This window comes from Babylonia areolata, chromosome 1 (genome assembly GCF_041734735.1).
Source record: "Babylonia areolata isolate BAREFJ2019XMU chromosome 1, ASM4173473v1, whole genome shotgun sequence".
Classification (NCBI taxonomy): Eukaryota; Metazoa; Mollusca; class Gastropoda; order Neogastropoda; family Buccinidae; genus Babylonia; species Babylonia areolata.
This window is the reverse complement of record NC_134876.1, coordinates 13,591,968-13,605,098: the sequence shown is the minus strand read 5'-3', so window position 1 is coordinate 13,605,098 and position 13,131 is coordinate 13,591,968. Positions and strand designations below refer to the sequence as shown.

The 13,131-nt window shown below is 46.4% G+C and overlaps 1 protein-coding gene across 4 annotated transcripts in view; it reads left to right on the top strand.

Annotated features, from left to right (window-relative positions):
- Window positions 1–7,405, top strand: part of LOC143279824 (lysosomal alpha-mannosidase-like) — a 263,784-nt gene extending 256,379 nt beyond the window's left edge. For all 4 annotated transcript variants that reach the window (XM_076584037.1, XM_076584048.1, XM_076584056.1 and 1 more), the window contains one exon: window positions 6,895–7,405. In XM_076584037.1, the coding sequence (XP_076440152.1) occupies window positions 6,895–7,028 (134 nt within the window). In that variant the 3' untranslated portion in view covers window positions 7,029–7,405. The remainder of the gene's footprint in view (window positions 1–6,894) is intronic.
- The last annotated feature ends 5,726 nt before the right edge of the window (window positions 7,406–13,131 follow it).

The window sequence follows — 13,131 nt, the reverse complement described above, 5'->3', positions numbered from 1 at the left end:
CTAATATTTTTGCCAATTTTATTGTTATTGAGTTTTAAAATGATACAATTTTACCTTAGTTCACTGTTGTGTAAAACTGGGCGTTGCCCCTGTATGTTTGGTGTGGAGTGCGCGAGTGCCGTATATTACTCCTATAATTCGTCTTGACAATGGAATTATATTCCAGGTTTTCATTTTGAATGTGCTGTACATTTGTTTTTTGTTAATTATATCGTTAGAATTAGTATTGCTCAGTACGGGGGGAACATTCCGTAATGTTCCAGCTCTCGCCGTGTGCTGTGTGTCCCGGGCCTTTCGTCTGGTGACCCAGATCTTCGCCCCTTTCTGCCCTGTGACTGGTGTCCTGGGTGTTCGTCCCCTCCTGCCCTCTGACTGCTGTCCTGGATCTTCGCCCCCTCCTGCCCTGTGACTGCTGTCCTGGGTCTTCGCCCCTTTCTGCCCTGTGACTGGTGTCCTGGGTCTTCGCCCCTTTCTGCCCTGTGACTGGTGTCCTGGGTCTTCGTCCCCTCCTGCCCTGTGACTGCTGTCCTGGGTCTTCGTCCCCTCCTGCCCTGTGACTGCTGTCCTGGGTCTTCGTCCCCTCCTGCCCTGTGACTGCTGTCCTGGGTCTTCGCCCCCTCCTGCCCTGTGACTGCTGTCCTGGGTCTTCGCCCCTTCTGCCCTGTGACTGGTGTCCTGGGTGTTCGTCCCCTCCTGCCCTGTGACTGCTGTCCTGGGTCTTCGCCCCCTTCCTGCCCTGTGACTGGTGTCCTGGGTGTTCGTCCCCTTCCTGCCCTGTGACTGCTGTCCTGGGTCTTCGCCCCTTCCTGCCCTGTGACTGGTGTCCTGGGTGTTCGTCCCCTCCTGCCCTGTGACTGCTGTCCTGGGTCTTCGCCCCTTCCTGCCCTGTGACTGGTGTCCTGTGTTCCGGGCCTTTTGACTTGCAGCCTGGTCCATTGCTTGGCATTGTATGCCGAGTCCTGGCACCTAGGCCTTTTGACCGGGGGCTTGTGCCTTGGTTCGAACCCGCCGAAGTTTGTCTGGGCCGTGTGTCAGTTTTTTGTTTTTGTTGTTGTTTTCCTCTTAAGAGGAAAACTTCCTGAACCCGTCAAAGACTAAAGCATCTGTGTACCAGTCCTGGTTTTTGGGGTGATTTGCTTCTCTTTGAGTGTGTGTGTGGAAAATTGCTTTCGATTACATTTGGGAGAATCCGTAGTTTTGTGTACGACTTCTGTTCGTGTTTTTGTTGTTGAAGTTATAGTATATGGTTGTTTTGTTGTTGTTTTTTTGCAAGTATAGGCTGTGTGGGTAAGGTTGCGTGAGTGGGATAGACAGAGCGGAAGAGAATAAATTTTGTGTGGACGAGAAATATCTGTATTGTGTGTTTGTGTTGTCGGGTGAATTGGGTTGGGCGTTAGGTTTTAAAACAGTTCTCGACCTCTTCCCTAGGGGGGTCGTGACAATGGTGGAGATGCGGGGTAACAAGTTCTAGGGAATGTAACACGGGTTGGGGGGTAGGGTGTGATCGTCTTGTTCGTCTACGTTTTATGTTGCAGGCATTTCGTTTTGGTTAGCTTTTATGGGGGTGATTAAGGTTATTAGATTGTTAGGTTCTTACTGTTGGACGGTTGAGTGAAGTGGGGACCTGGAGTTAGTGACTTAGAGACTTAATCTTAATTCAAGTTTTGTGTAGTTGTTGCACATTGTGAATTAAGAAAACATGCCTGTAACACGAAAACTTCTGCGGCCTCTACTCCTAGTTCGGGGTCACGGGGGGTCAGGGCAGAAGGCAGTACACCTTCTCTGAGTGCTGAAAAAAAGACTGAATTGTCCGGATGGATTCAGGGCCACCTGAAGGAGGCTAATCCTGAGGGGGCTTTCGATGAAGGCTTGAAGAATGAGTCTAATTCCGTACCTTCTCAGGACATGTACTCAAAGTTCAGGGTGTTGGGCACTGACTTGGGTTTGTCTGGAGAGGCGTTGGCCCGGTTTGTGGTTGATGCAGTAGCCAGGGAGGAGGAGCGTCAGGCTAGGGAGGAAGAGCGTCAGGCTAGGGATGAGGAGAGAAAGTACAGACAATGGAAGGATAGAAAAGAAGAAGAGTATAGGAAGAAAAAAGATGAGGAGGAAAGATTGTACAGGGAAATGAAGGACGAGGAAATGAAACAGTTAAGAGAGGAGGAAAGACGTAGATTCGAGAGGAAAATGGAACTGCGCCAGGAAGAGCTAGAAGCTCACACGGCTCATCAGTTTCCGCTTGTGCCGTATGATGAGAAAGACGATTTCGATAGCTTCCTTAACCACTTTGAGAGAGTGGCGGGATTAAATAAGTGGAAGCGTAGCTCCTGGGCAGCCCGCCTGGTGGCCCTTTTGCAGGGTCGGGCGAGAGACGCCTGCCTACGGTTACAACCGGAACAACTACACGATTATGACATCTTAAAAGCGGCTCTGCTTTACGAATTCCGTCTGGATGCAGATTCCTACCGCAAACGGTTCCGTTCAATGCGGAAATTAGCGGAAGAGACGTTTGATCAGTTTCTGGGCAGGCTGAAGGTTTGTTTCTCCCGGTGGTGTGTGGCCGCTGGACGTGATGAATCGAAGGCAGACGACATTAAAGATCTGGTCCTTCAGGAGCAGTTCTTGACCACACTCAATCCCGATCTCGTTACTGAAGTTCGGCGTGAGGAACCCAACAGAGTCGAGGACGTTGCCCATATCACTACTAAAATTGTTAATGCTCGGAGAGCAGGTCGCATGGCGGAAGCTGAATTTCGAGTTTCCAAAAAAGGTTGTAGGGTTTCCGACCGCAGTTTCAATCTGGGCGCGGAGAAAAAAGGACCTCCACATGGGTCAGGGGATTCAGCTCCAAACAACGTAAAGGGAAGAGACTCTACAAGAATACCTGCCTGCTTCAACTGCGGGAAGCCAGGTCACTTGGCCAAAGAGTGCCGGCAACCCAAGAGAGTCTCACTCATTGCTCATGTCTCATCTGTGCAGGGTGTTGGTGCAATGACCCCGACGCTTTGCACGTCTTGTGCTTCCAAGCAGTACTCGCCTCGCTGCGAGGTTTCTGTCAATGGCCACACAGTGCAAGCTTTACGCGACACGGGAGCCCAGTTGATTGTTGTAGCCAGGCGACTCGTAAGACCTGACTGTTTTACCGGGGCCACAGTTCGCGTGGTGTTGGCAGAGTCAAGGTGCTCCTCAGTTCTGCCCATCGCCAGGGTGGACTTTCAGTCCCCGTTCATACAGGGCGTTTTGGACGTGGCTGTCATGGAGTCTCCTGTTGAGGAGGTTCTCATTGGGAATTGTGCCTGGAGAGGGGACGGCTCTTCAATGGTCGTGCCCGTCTATGCTGATCCCAGCCTTGTGGGCGCCGTTCAAACTAGAGCCCAGGCTGCAGCAAATGCCAAACCCTTGCCTCCCCTGCCCGTCAAGGATATTCAGATCCATGTGTCACGGGAAGACTTACAGCACCAGCAAAATGACGATCCTGATTTTCATCAGGCACGTGATAGGGCTGGTTCAGGCCTTTTACAGAAGACCCCTTCAGGCGAGGTCTCTTATTTTAAAAAGCATGGGGTGCTGATGCGGCAGTTTAAAGATCACAGAGGCCAGGCGACCCAGATCTGTGTACCGAAGCCTTTGCGTTCCACAGTGCTACGCCTGGGCCATGAGGCTCCAATGTCTGGTCATTTGGGGTTTAGGCGGACGCAACAGAGAATATTTCCTCATTTCTATTGGCCAGGTATGTGCGGGGACATCAAACGCTTCGTTCTTTCCTGCGACAGGTGCCAAAAAACTGTACCAAAAGGGCGGGTTCCCAGAGTGCCTTTACTTAAAATGCCTCTGACTGTACCCTTCAGCCGAGAGGAACTATCCCACGATCGAGAGAGAATGCTTGGCGCTCGTGTGGGGCATACAAAAGTTCGAGCCATACCTGTACGGCAAACCATTCGTCGTCCAGACCGATCATGCCCCCTCTGCAATACCTGGATAGAGCAAGAACCGTCAGCGGCAGACTGACACGGTGGGCGCTGCAGCTCCAGCCTTTCTCCTTCACAGTGCAAGCTATCCCTGGAAAAGAAAATGTTGGAGCCGACTATCTCAGTCGTCTGCCGGAGCAAGAATCGGCATTTCCCGAAAAGTGATTTCGGCAGTGTTATCAAAGAAGAGTATGCGCAGTCCCATTTGACTTCTGCACATACCTCTATATTCTACTCTTAAATTAGGAAGCACACGCTTCCGCGTATCCTTACTAGCTGTAAAGTTAAGATAGCTTTCGTATAAATTTCTCTTCTCTTGTTTCGTTGGTCTGGACAAACTGTTTTGTTTTGGTAACTGTCCTTGACCACTAATAGACGTTCGGGAATGCGGAAGTGCAAGGCGAGAGTTGTCACGTGTCTCTCTGTCCGTCAGTCGTTGTGACGGTGTGTTTAAGTTCCAAACGTGAAGTTTGAACTTGAATGGGGGGTATTGTCACAACTTGTGACGGCAGTTAGGGCGTGTGGCCCGTCTTCGTTTTCTCTCTCCCCCCTGCCCCCCTCTTCTTTCACTTTCCTTCCTTCTCCCACCCTTCAGTTCGGGTAGAAGTCTTGATTTGCGCACGAACCACGTGCATGCATATTACTCGCTCACCTGAGCGAATATGAAATATTGTTGGGCAGCAACAATATTCGAGGCTTTTGCAGCCCGACTGCCGTAGTGTACGGGTCGTCTTCGTGGTTGGTGGGGTAGCTACCCCGACATCTAGGCACCATACGAAGTGAGGACCGGCTGTTCTCCATGGGAGCCACTTCTGTGTTTCTTCGTCTTCGTCTGTCTTCGTCGTCGTCGTGTCTTTGTGGTGGTCGTTAGTGTACGCCACCTGTGGCAGGTAAGAAGCCACTTGTCTACTTAGCTTGGTTGTATTTCTGTCAGGGATGTAGGTAAGACGTAAGATTTTCGACAAGAAAGAGAGCTGTACGTTAGGTTTTGACACAATCTATTTCGTTAATTACTCGTGTGCTACCACCGAGTGAATATGTACTTTTTCTTGTGTCGGCTAATATTTTTGCCAATTTTATTGTTTGAGTTTTAAAATGATACAATTTTACCTTAGTTCACTGTTGTGTAAAACTGGGCGTTGCCCCTGTATGTTTGGTGTGGAGTGCGCGAGTGCCGTATATTACTCCTATAATTCGTCTTGACAATGGAATTATATTCCAGGTTTTCATTTTGAATGTGCTGTACATTTGTTTTTTGTTAATTATATCGTTAGAATTAGTATTGCTCAGTACGGGGGGAACATTCCGTAATGTTCCAGCTCTCGCCGTGTGCTGTGTGTCCCGGGCCTTTCGTCTGGTGACCCAGATCTTCGCCCCTTTCTGCCCTGTGACTGGTGTCCTGGGTGTTCGTCCCCTCCTGCCCTCTGACTGCTGTCCTGGATCTTCGCCCCCTCCTGCCCTGTGACTGCTGTCCTGGGTCTTCGCCCCTTTCTGCCCTGTGACTGGTGTCCTGGGTCTTCGCCCCTTTCTGCCCTGTGACTGGTGTCCTGGGTCTTCGTCCCCTCCTGCCCTGTGACTGCTGTCCTGGGTCTTCGTCCCCTCCTGCCCTGTGACTGCTGTCCTGGGTCTTCGTCCCCTCCTGCCCTGTGACTGCTGTCCTGGGTCTTCGCCCCCTCCTGCCCTGTGACTGCTGTCCTGGGTCTTCGCCCCTTTCTGCCCTGTGACTGGTGTCCTGGGTGTTCGTCCCCTCCTGCCCTGTGACTGCTGTCCTGGGTCTTCGCCCCTTCCTGCCCTGTGACTGGTGTCCTGGGTGTTCGTCCCCTCCTGCCCTGTGACTGCTGTCCTGGGTCTTCGCCCCTTCCTGCCCTGTGACTGGTGTCCTGGGTGTTCGTCCCCTCCTGCCCTGTGACTGCTGTCCTGGGTCTTCGCCCCTTCCTGCCCTGTGACTGGTGTCCTGTGTTCCGGGCCTTTTGACTTGCAGCCTGGTCCATTGCTTGGCATTGTATGCCGAGTCCTGGCACCTAGGCCTTTTGACCGGGGGCTTGTGCCTTGGTTCGAACCCGCCGAAGTTTGTCTGGGCCGTGTGTCAGTTTTTTGTTTTTGTTGTTGTTTTCCTCTTAAGAGGAAAACTTCCTGAACCCGTCAAAGACTAAAGCATCTGTGTACCAGTCCTGGTTTTTGGGGTGATTTGCTTCTCTTTGAGTGTGTGTGTGGAAAATTGCTTTCGATTACATTTGGGAGAATCCGTAGTTTTGTGTACGACTTCTGTTCGTGTTTTTGTTGTTGAAGTTATAGTATATGGTTGTTTTGTTGTTGTTTTTTTGCAAGTATAGGCTGTGTGGTAAGGTTGCGTGAGTGGGATAGACAGAGCGGAAGAGAATAAATTTTGTGTGGACGAGAAATATCTGTATTGTGTGTTTGTGTTGTCGGGTGAATTGGGTTGGGCGTTAGGTTTTAAAACAGTTCTCGACCTCTTCCCTAGGGGGGTCGTGACATGTCGTTTGTCTTGTCTTTTCTTGACTTCCCTTGACGTGTCAAGTTTTTTTCTGTGTGCGTGAGCTCGTGCTTGTGCGTTTTGGGTATAAAGGAATAGAATGTCAGGACATTTTAGGGTTTGTATGACACAAAGACACACACACACACAAACACCCACCCACGCACCCACGCGTCCACACTTACTCAATCTCTCACGCACACGCATACATGAACAGATAGATGATGAAATAATAAGTGTCACAGGTTAGCAGTGCATTCATAACTCAAAATTTCCCAGCTTGTCTCGAACACTTGGTTATCAACATCAGCTGACCGTGTTCATGTGTGTGTGTGTGTGTGTGTGTGTGTGTGTGTGTGCGTGCGTGTATGCATGTGTGTGTGTGCGCGTGCGTGCCTCTGTGTGTGTGTGTGTGTGTGTGTGTGCCGCGTGCAGGGTCCCTGGACTACAAGTCGGTGATGGAGGACCCCTTCACAGTGACGCTACAGCCCATGGACATTCGGACATTCCGCGTCTTCGTCAACGTGCCTTCCTCCTCCTCCTCCTCCTTCTTCTTCTCCTCCTCCTGAGAGTCTACATGTGTGGCTGTGTGTGTGTGTGTGTGTGTGTGTGTGTATGTTGTTGTTGACTCTGGTTTAGTTCTGTTCGGTTTGTTTGAATTGTAGTCTTTTAAATGTTCTCTTGTTTCTGTTCAATCACCGATATGTGTGACGGGACACTAAACAAAAATTCCATTGTTTCTGTTCAATTTCAGTCTTTTAATGTCTTCTGGTTATGCACTGTTTAGTTCTGTTGGATTTATTTGAATTGTAGTCTTTTAATGTCTTCTAGTTAATATACCTTACTGCGGTGGGTTTGTTTTTCTTATTTAACATAGGGATGTTCATGGCAACATTCTGTAGAAAGATCCACTTCGATAGGAAAAACAAATAAAACAGCACGCAGGGAAAAATACAACACAAAAAAAAAGGGGGGGGGGGGGGGGGGGGGGGGGGGGGGGGGGGGGGGGGGGGGGAGGGGGGGGGGCGCTGTAGTGTAGCGACGCGTTCTCCCTGGGGGAGCAGCAGCCGGAATTTCACACAGAGAAATCTGTTGTGATGAAAAGAGAAATACAAATATAAATACAGCTGACCGGCAGACCTTGGAGGAATCTTCTGGTGAACAGGTTTTGGATGTGTGTGTGTGTGTGTGTGTGTGTGTGTGTGTGTGTGTGTGTGTGTGTGTGGTGTGTGTGTGTGTGGTCTGTGTGTGTGTGTGTGTGTGTGTTCGGGTGACGACCCAGTGACACAGCACAGAGCTGTGGGAAAAGAAGCAGCAGGAACACATGAAGAGGAGGAAGGAAGGAAGGAAGGCCCTCACGGCCTGAGTGACTACAGCGTGTTTGGGGTACAGTCATACAGAGAGGTCAAACAGTTGCTGTCCTCGCTCAGTATCATTATTATTATTATTATTATATTATTATATTATTATTATTGTTATTATTGTTGTTGTTCTTATTATCATTATCATTTTTAATTTTCATTATTATTTTTGTTTGTTTGTTTGGAAAGCAGAGGTGGCTTAGCGTGTATGGATCTGCCCACATGGCTTTGAAGCCTCTTTCAAACTAAAATTTAATATCTCTCTCTCTCTATCTCTCTCTCCTCTCTCTCCCTCCCTCCCCCCCCCCCCCCCCTCTCTCTCTCTCTCTTTCTCTTTCTCTTTCACCCATGTCGTAAGGACCTCATGGCCAATGACAAAAGTGTCAATGTGTCTCTCTTTCTCTTTCACCCATGTCGTAAGGACCTCATGGCCAATGACAAAAGTGTCAATGCGTCTCTCCCTCTCTTTCTCTTTCACCCATGTCGTAAGGACCTCATGGCCAATGACAAAAGTGTCAATGCGTCTCTCCCTCTCTTTCTCTTTCACCCATGTCGTAAGGACCTCATGGCCAATGACAAAAGTGTCAATGCGTCTCTCTTTCTCTTTCTCTCCCCCTTCTCTCTCTCTCTTTCTGTGTCAGATATGCCTCCTCCCTGATTCATATTGTTCCTTTCCTCCCCCCCCCCTTCCCTCTTTCCCAAACCTGGTTTCCTCCTAGATCTGCTGAGATTCAGTTCCTTGTGTCCTCTTCTCTTGCTTTGTTATACAGTCCCAGCCATGACACGTGTGTTGTCTTCAGTTTAGATAGACAGTCATAATGTGCATTTATATAGCGAAACAGGTATACAGAGAGAGAGAGAGAGAGAGAGTAACCGGGGGGGTTGGGGGGCCGGAGGATGGGAGAGGGGGGTTAAGAGGAAACCTATACCTTCTTCTCCGGCGATCTGTCATCACTGGGCCAAAAATGGCCCCAGGTTTTGTTGGTTTTGTTTTGTTTTGTTTTTCCTTCGGGGTATAGTATGTCTAGTTTTTATTTTCCATCAGAGTGTATAGTATGCTGTAGTATGTCATCACCGGCTGTACGCGTATCTTCTGTTGTTGTCAATCAATCAATCAGCCAGGCGGTGAGTTGAATCTTGTCTTGTCTCAACGCTCGCTGCCTTCCGTGGGGTCAACGAATGTTGTTGTTGTTGTTGTTACTGTTGCTGATCTTGCCACACCACACCATCAGGTGGCCTGAGCCGACTGCCTGTGCCCTGGGCGCTGCCTGTGTGGTCTCTGTTTGTCCGTCTGTCTGTCTGTCTCTGTCTCTGTCTCTCCCTCACTAACTAACTAACTAACTATATATATGTAGATATATGTATGTATCCGTCAAGGGGATGCGCTTGACCGCTGGGGAGTTGATATCTTGTATTAAATACATGGGTGGCTGGCAGATAGGCAGGCAGAATGATAACCCTGGTGATTGCTGAGATCCTTTATTATTATTATTACCTTTATTATTATTATTATTGTTATTATTATTGTTGTTGTTTTGTTGTTGTTGTTGTTGTTATTATTATTATTATCATCATTGTCATTATCATTATTATTATTATTATTATCGCCGAAGGTAAGCATTCAGGGAAAGTGGGTTTTGGGGGTGTGTGCTTGATCAGTCTGTATCTGCAATGACACCAATAGAACGACTGGATATACAGATTCAAACGCAGTGTAAAAACCCTTTAGCTCCATTTGTGTGTGTATGTGGGCAGAAGAGGGTAGGGTGGCGATAGATATGTGCACAGTTGGTGCACCGCTTCACCCTTCCATGTTTGATAGACGAGTTCAAATTGAGCTTACAGTGCAGAAAATAAATTGCACACAAAGTGTAAACAAGACTTTCCTAAACTTCCTGGAACAAAAAAAAAAAAAAAAAAAAAATCCATCCTCAGCAGTACCCATATTCTCGGAGAAAAACAAGAAGATTGATTGATTGATTGATTGAATCTTTAATGGGTAAAGAATTAGGCACAGTAAAGGCCTTTTTACAATTCTGCCCATTTAACGACACAAAACATAAAAAAATAAAGAACGACACAAAACATAAAAATAAAGAAATAAACTGAAATAAAATAAAATAATAAAGAACGACGAATAAGAATAGGAACTTGAATAGTCTATTAAAGGTAACAAAGCGACGAAAACTGGAACAATTGGTACATTACATGTACATACGTACTTACACACACACACATACACACACACACACACACACACACACACACACACACAATTATAAAACAAGCAAACAAAGACATACGTACACATTCACGCCCACACACTCAAACACACACAAACACACACACGCACTTACTGTTCACACATACATATGCATTCAATTTTTCATTCATCATGGCATGGCAGCTAGTGGACTGAGTACAAGCAAGCATTTGCAAAAGACCGCGAGTATGTCAAACAAATGTATCGAATAGAAATATTCTTATGTTAGTTTTAAAGAGAGATATGGCTGGAATCATAAGAAGAAGAAGAAAAACGCTCTCCCTTTTGTCAGTGTCAACAGAATGATGGAGAGAAGCAGTCAGAGTGAAAATCAAAGTTTATTTGCACATCCGAGATTCGAAGTCTGTTCGAGTATTTGACTGTGACGCCCGTAGCTTTGTCACTTCAGCTGAGGAGGCAGTTTAACTCTCTCCATACGAACGGCGAAAGAGACGACGTTAACCCCAGTTACCATCATCAAAATATTGCAAGCGGAAGGCTCTTATACTGAAGAGGTGAATGTTGACAAAGAATGCCACAATTCTGACGACGGAAGCTAAAGGTTGGGTGATTCAGACACCCACTGGACATCCGGAGGGTCTGTGTAGAGGAGAAGAGAGGACAGGCCGTACTGAGTGAGTTAACTGATCTCCAACGTCTTACGATTTTTTCACTTTCTTTTCACTTTGGGGCAGACGAAATAGTTCATGTATGTGGTTTTTCGGACTTAACTCTTTGCCGACACGGTAAAACTGATGCCTCATCTTTTTGCCGGGAGCAAACGGTCAGTATGATTCCATCTTGCACCAGTTGGGTGGTTGTTTTAGTGGGTTTGAGTGTTGTTCTTGAGGATTTGGTGGCATGCTTGTGGGTAGGACGGTGCCATGTTTTTTTTTATATACGTTCAGTACGTGTTCTTCAACCGTGTAGTGGGAGTAAACAAACACACACACACTCTCTCTCTCTCTCTCTCTCTTTGGAATGACCCTCAGGCAGCTTACGGCGTGATACTGTTAATCTGTTTCATCTCTCTGTCTCTGTCTGCTTATGTCTCTTGTCACTCTCACTCTGTCACTGTCTCTCTGTCTGCCTCTCGTATCTGTCTTTGTCTCTCTGTCTCTGTCTCTCCGTCTTTGTCTCTCTCTCTCTGTGTCTCTGTCTCTCGCAGTCTCTATCTCTCTCTGTCCCTCTCTCTGTCTCTGTATCTCTCTCTCTCTCTCTCTCTCAGTCTCTCACTCTCTGTCTCTCACAAAGTGCCCCATGTATGTTGTGAACACGTACGTACGTACGTACTGCCAGAGACGGACACAGGCCTCACTGAAGGGGTTTTGTGTTATCAAATAAATCTCACAACTCTTTTCCCCCTTCGGGTCATCCATCCCTTTGGCCACTACCTCCTCCCATAGAACTCGTTTATTTTCTGCAATCGTTCATTCTTCCACTGCCAGAAAGGGAAGGTGGAAGAGGAGGGGGGGGGGGGGAGAGGGGGAAGGGTCGGCAGCCAGGATTTCTGAAGCAATAGCTGTTTCCTTTTTTTTTTTCCAGTGATGGACCAGTCATCTTTTTTTAGGGGGTGAGAAATGAAACGACAGGCTGATACAAACACGTTAAAATGGGCAAGTCATTCATCATCTGCTAGCAATCCCAGGCAGACTTATTGCCGACTCTTTTGTCTTTCTGAGGGGGGGGGGGGTGGAGGGGCCGGGGAGAGGGGGGGGGGCGGGGGGGCGGAGGGGTTGTGGAGGGGGGGAGAAAGGAATTTCATGTTACAAATTATGCTGCATGTTTGTGTTTTGCTTGGATTCTGTTTGAGGGTGTGCGGTATATATATATATATATATATATATATATATATATAAATTTTTTTTTTTTTTTTTTTTTTTTTTTTTTATATATATATATATATATATATTTTTTTTTTTTTTAAAGTTGTCAGGACCTGTTGTTGACCGATGGATTCAACCCGTGAACTTGTATTCCTATGATGTTGAATTGCTGTGGTTAGTTATCGTTATCGTTTGCTTTTCTTCTTGCCAGTCCAGGGATAGAGAGGGTGGACCAGGGACCTTGTTGTGAACACGTTGCTCTTTCAAAAGGCAAAAGCAAAAGCAAAAGAAAACAAAAGTAATTCTTGGTGTGCCGAATGCTTTTGCCACGATACCAATTTTTGTCGTTGTTGTTGTTGTTGTTATTTTTTAATTCTTATTCTCTCTTGCATGATCCATTTAGAGTTGAAACGTGCATCGGGATGACTCACGTTGAAAGTACTTTGATGTGTCTCAGCACTAGATGCAGCGCTAAAAAAAAGTAAGTTTATTGTGTTTGTTTGTTTGAAATTTTGTTTAAAAAAATCATCCTGACTATTATTATTATTACGTTGTGTCATTGTAATAATTCCATCATTTCAGTGTCATGTGAATTAACACTGGTCTAATGATTTGGGGTGTAACTTTAGGCCTCATTAATCCGCCCCGGTCTTTATAAAATTATATATATATATATATATATATATATATAGAGAGAGAGAGAGAGAGAGAGAGAGAGGAACTATATAGAGGGGAGAGGGGAAGAAAAAAAGAAAGATATTCAACTCAGTATCTTGGATAGATCGTCTATAATATGATGTATTGTTGCAGAAATGTATTTATTAAAAAAGAAAAATAATAATAATAAAAAAACAACCAAAAAAAGCTAACAACACACACCACACACTAACCGTTCAATTTACACACACACACACACACACACACACACACACACACACACACACATATATATATATATATATATTTTTTTTTTTTTTTTTTTTTTTTTTTTTTTTTTTTGAAATATTTTTTCAATTAGATTGCTGTGTGAGATTTCAACCTGTTATGTGCGTGTTTTGACAACACAGATTTGTGGATAATTATGTGTTCATTTTCAATCAATTCTAATTGATTGTGGTATTGTCGTTACAAATGCTCAGGCTGTGTATTCTGTCAGCGTAGCAACTGACCTGAATGTGATCATCTGTCTCATGCTAGCGATCCGTACGTGTGACTATTGGCT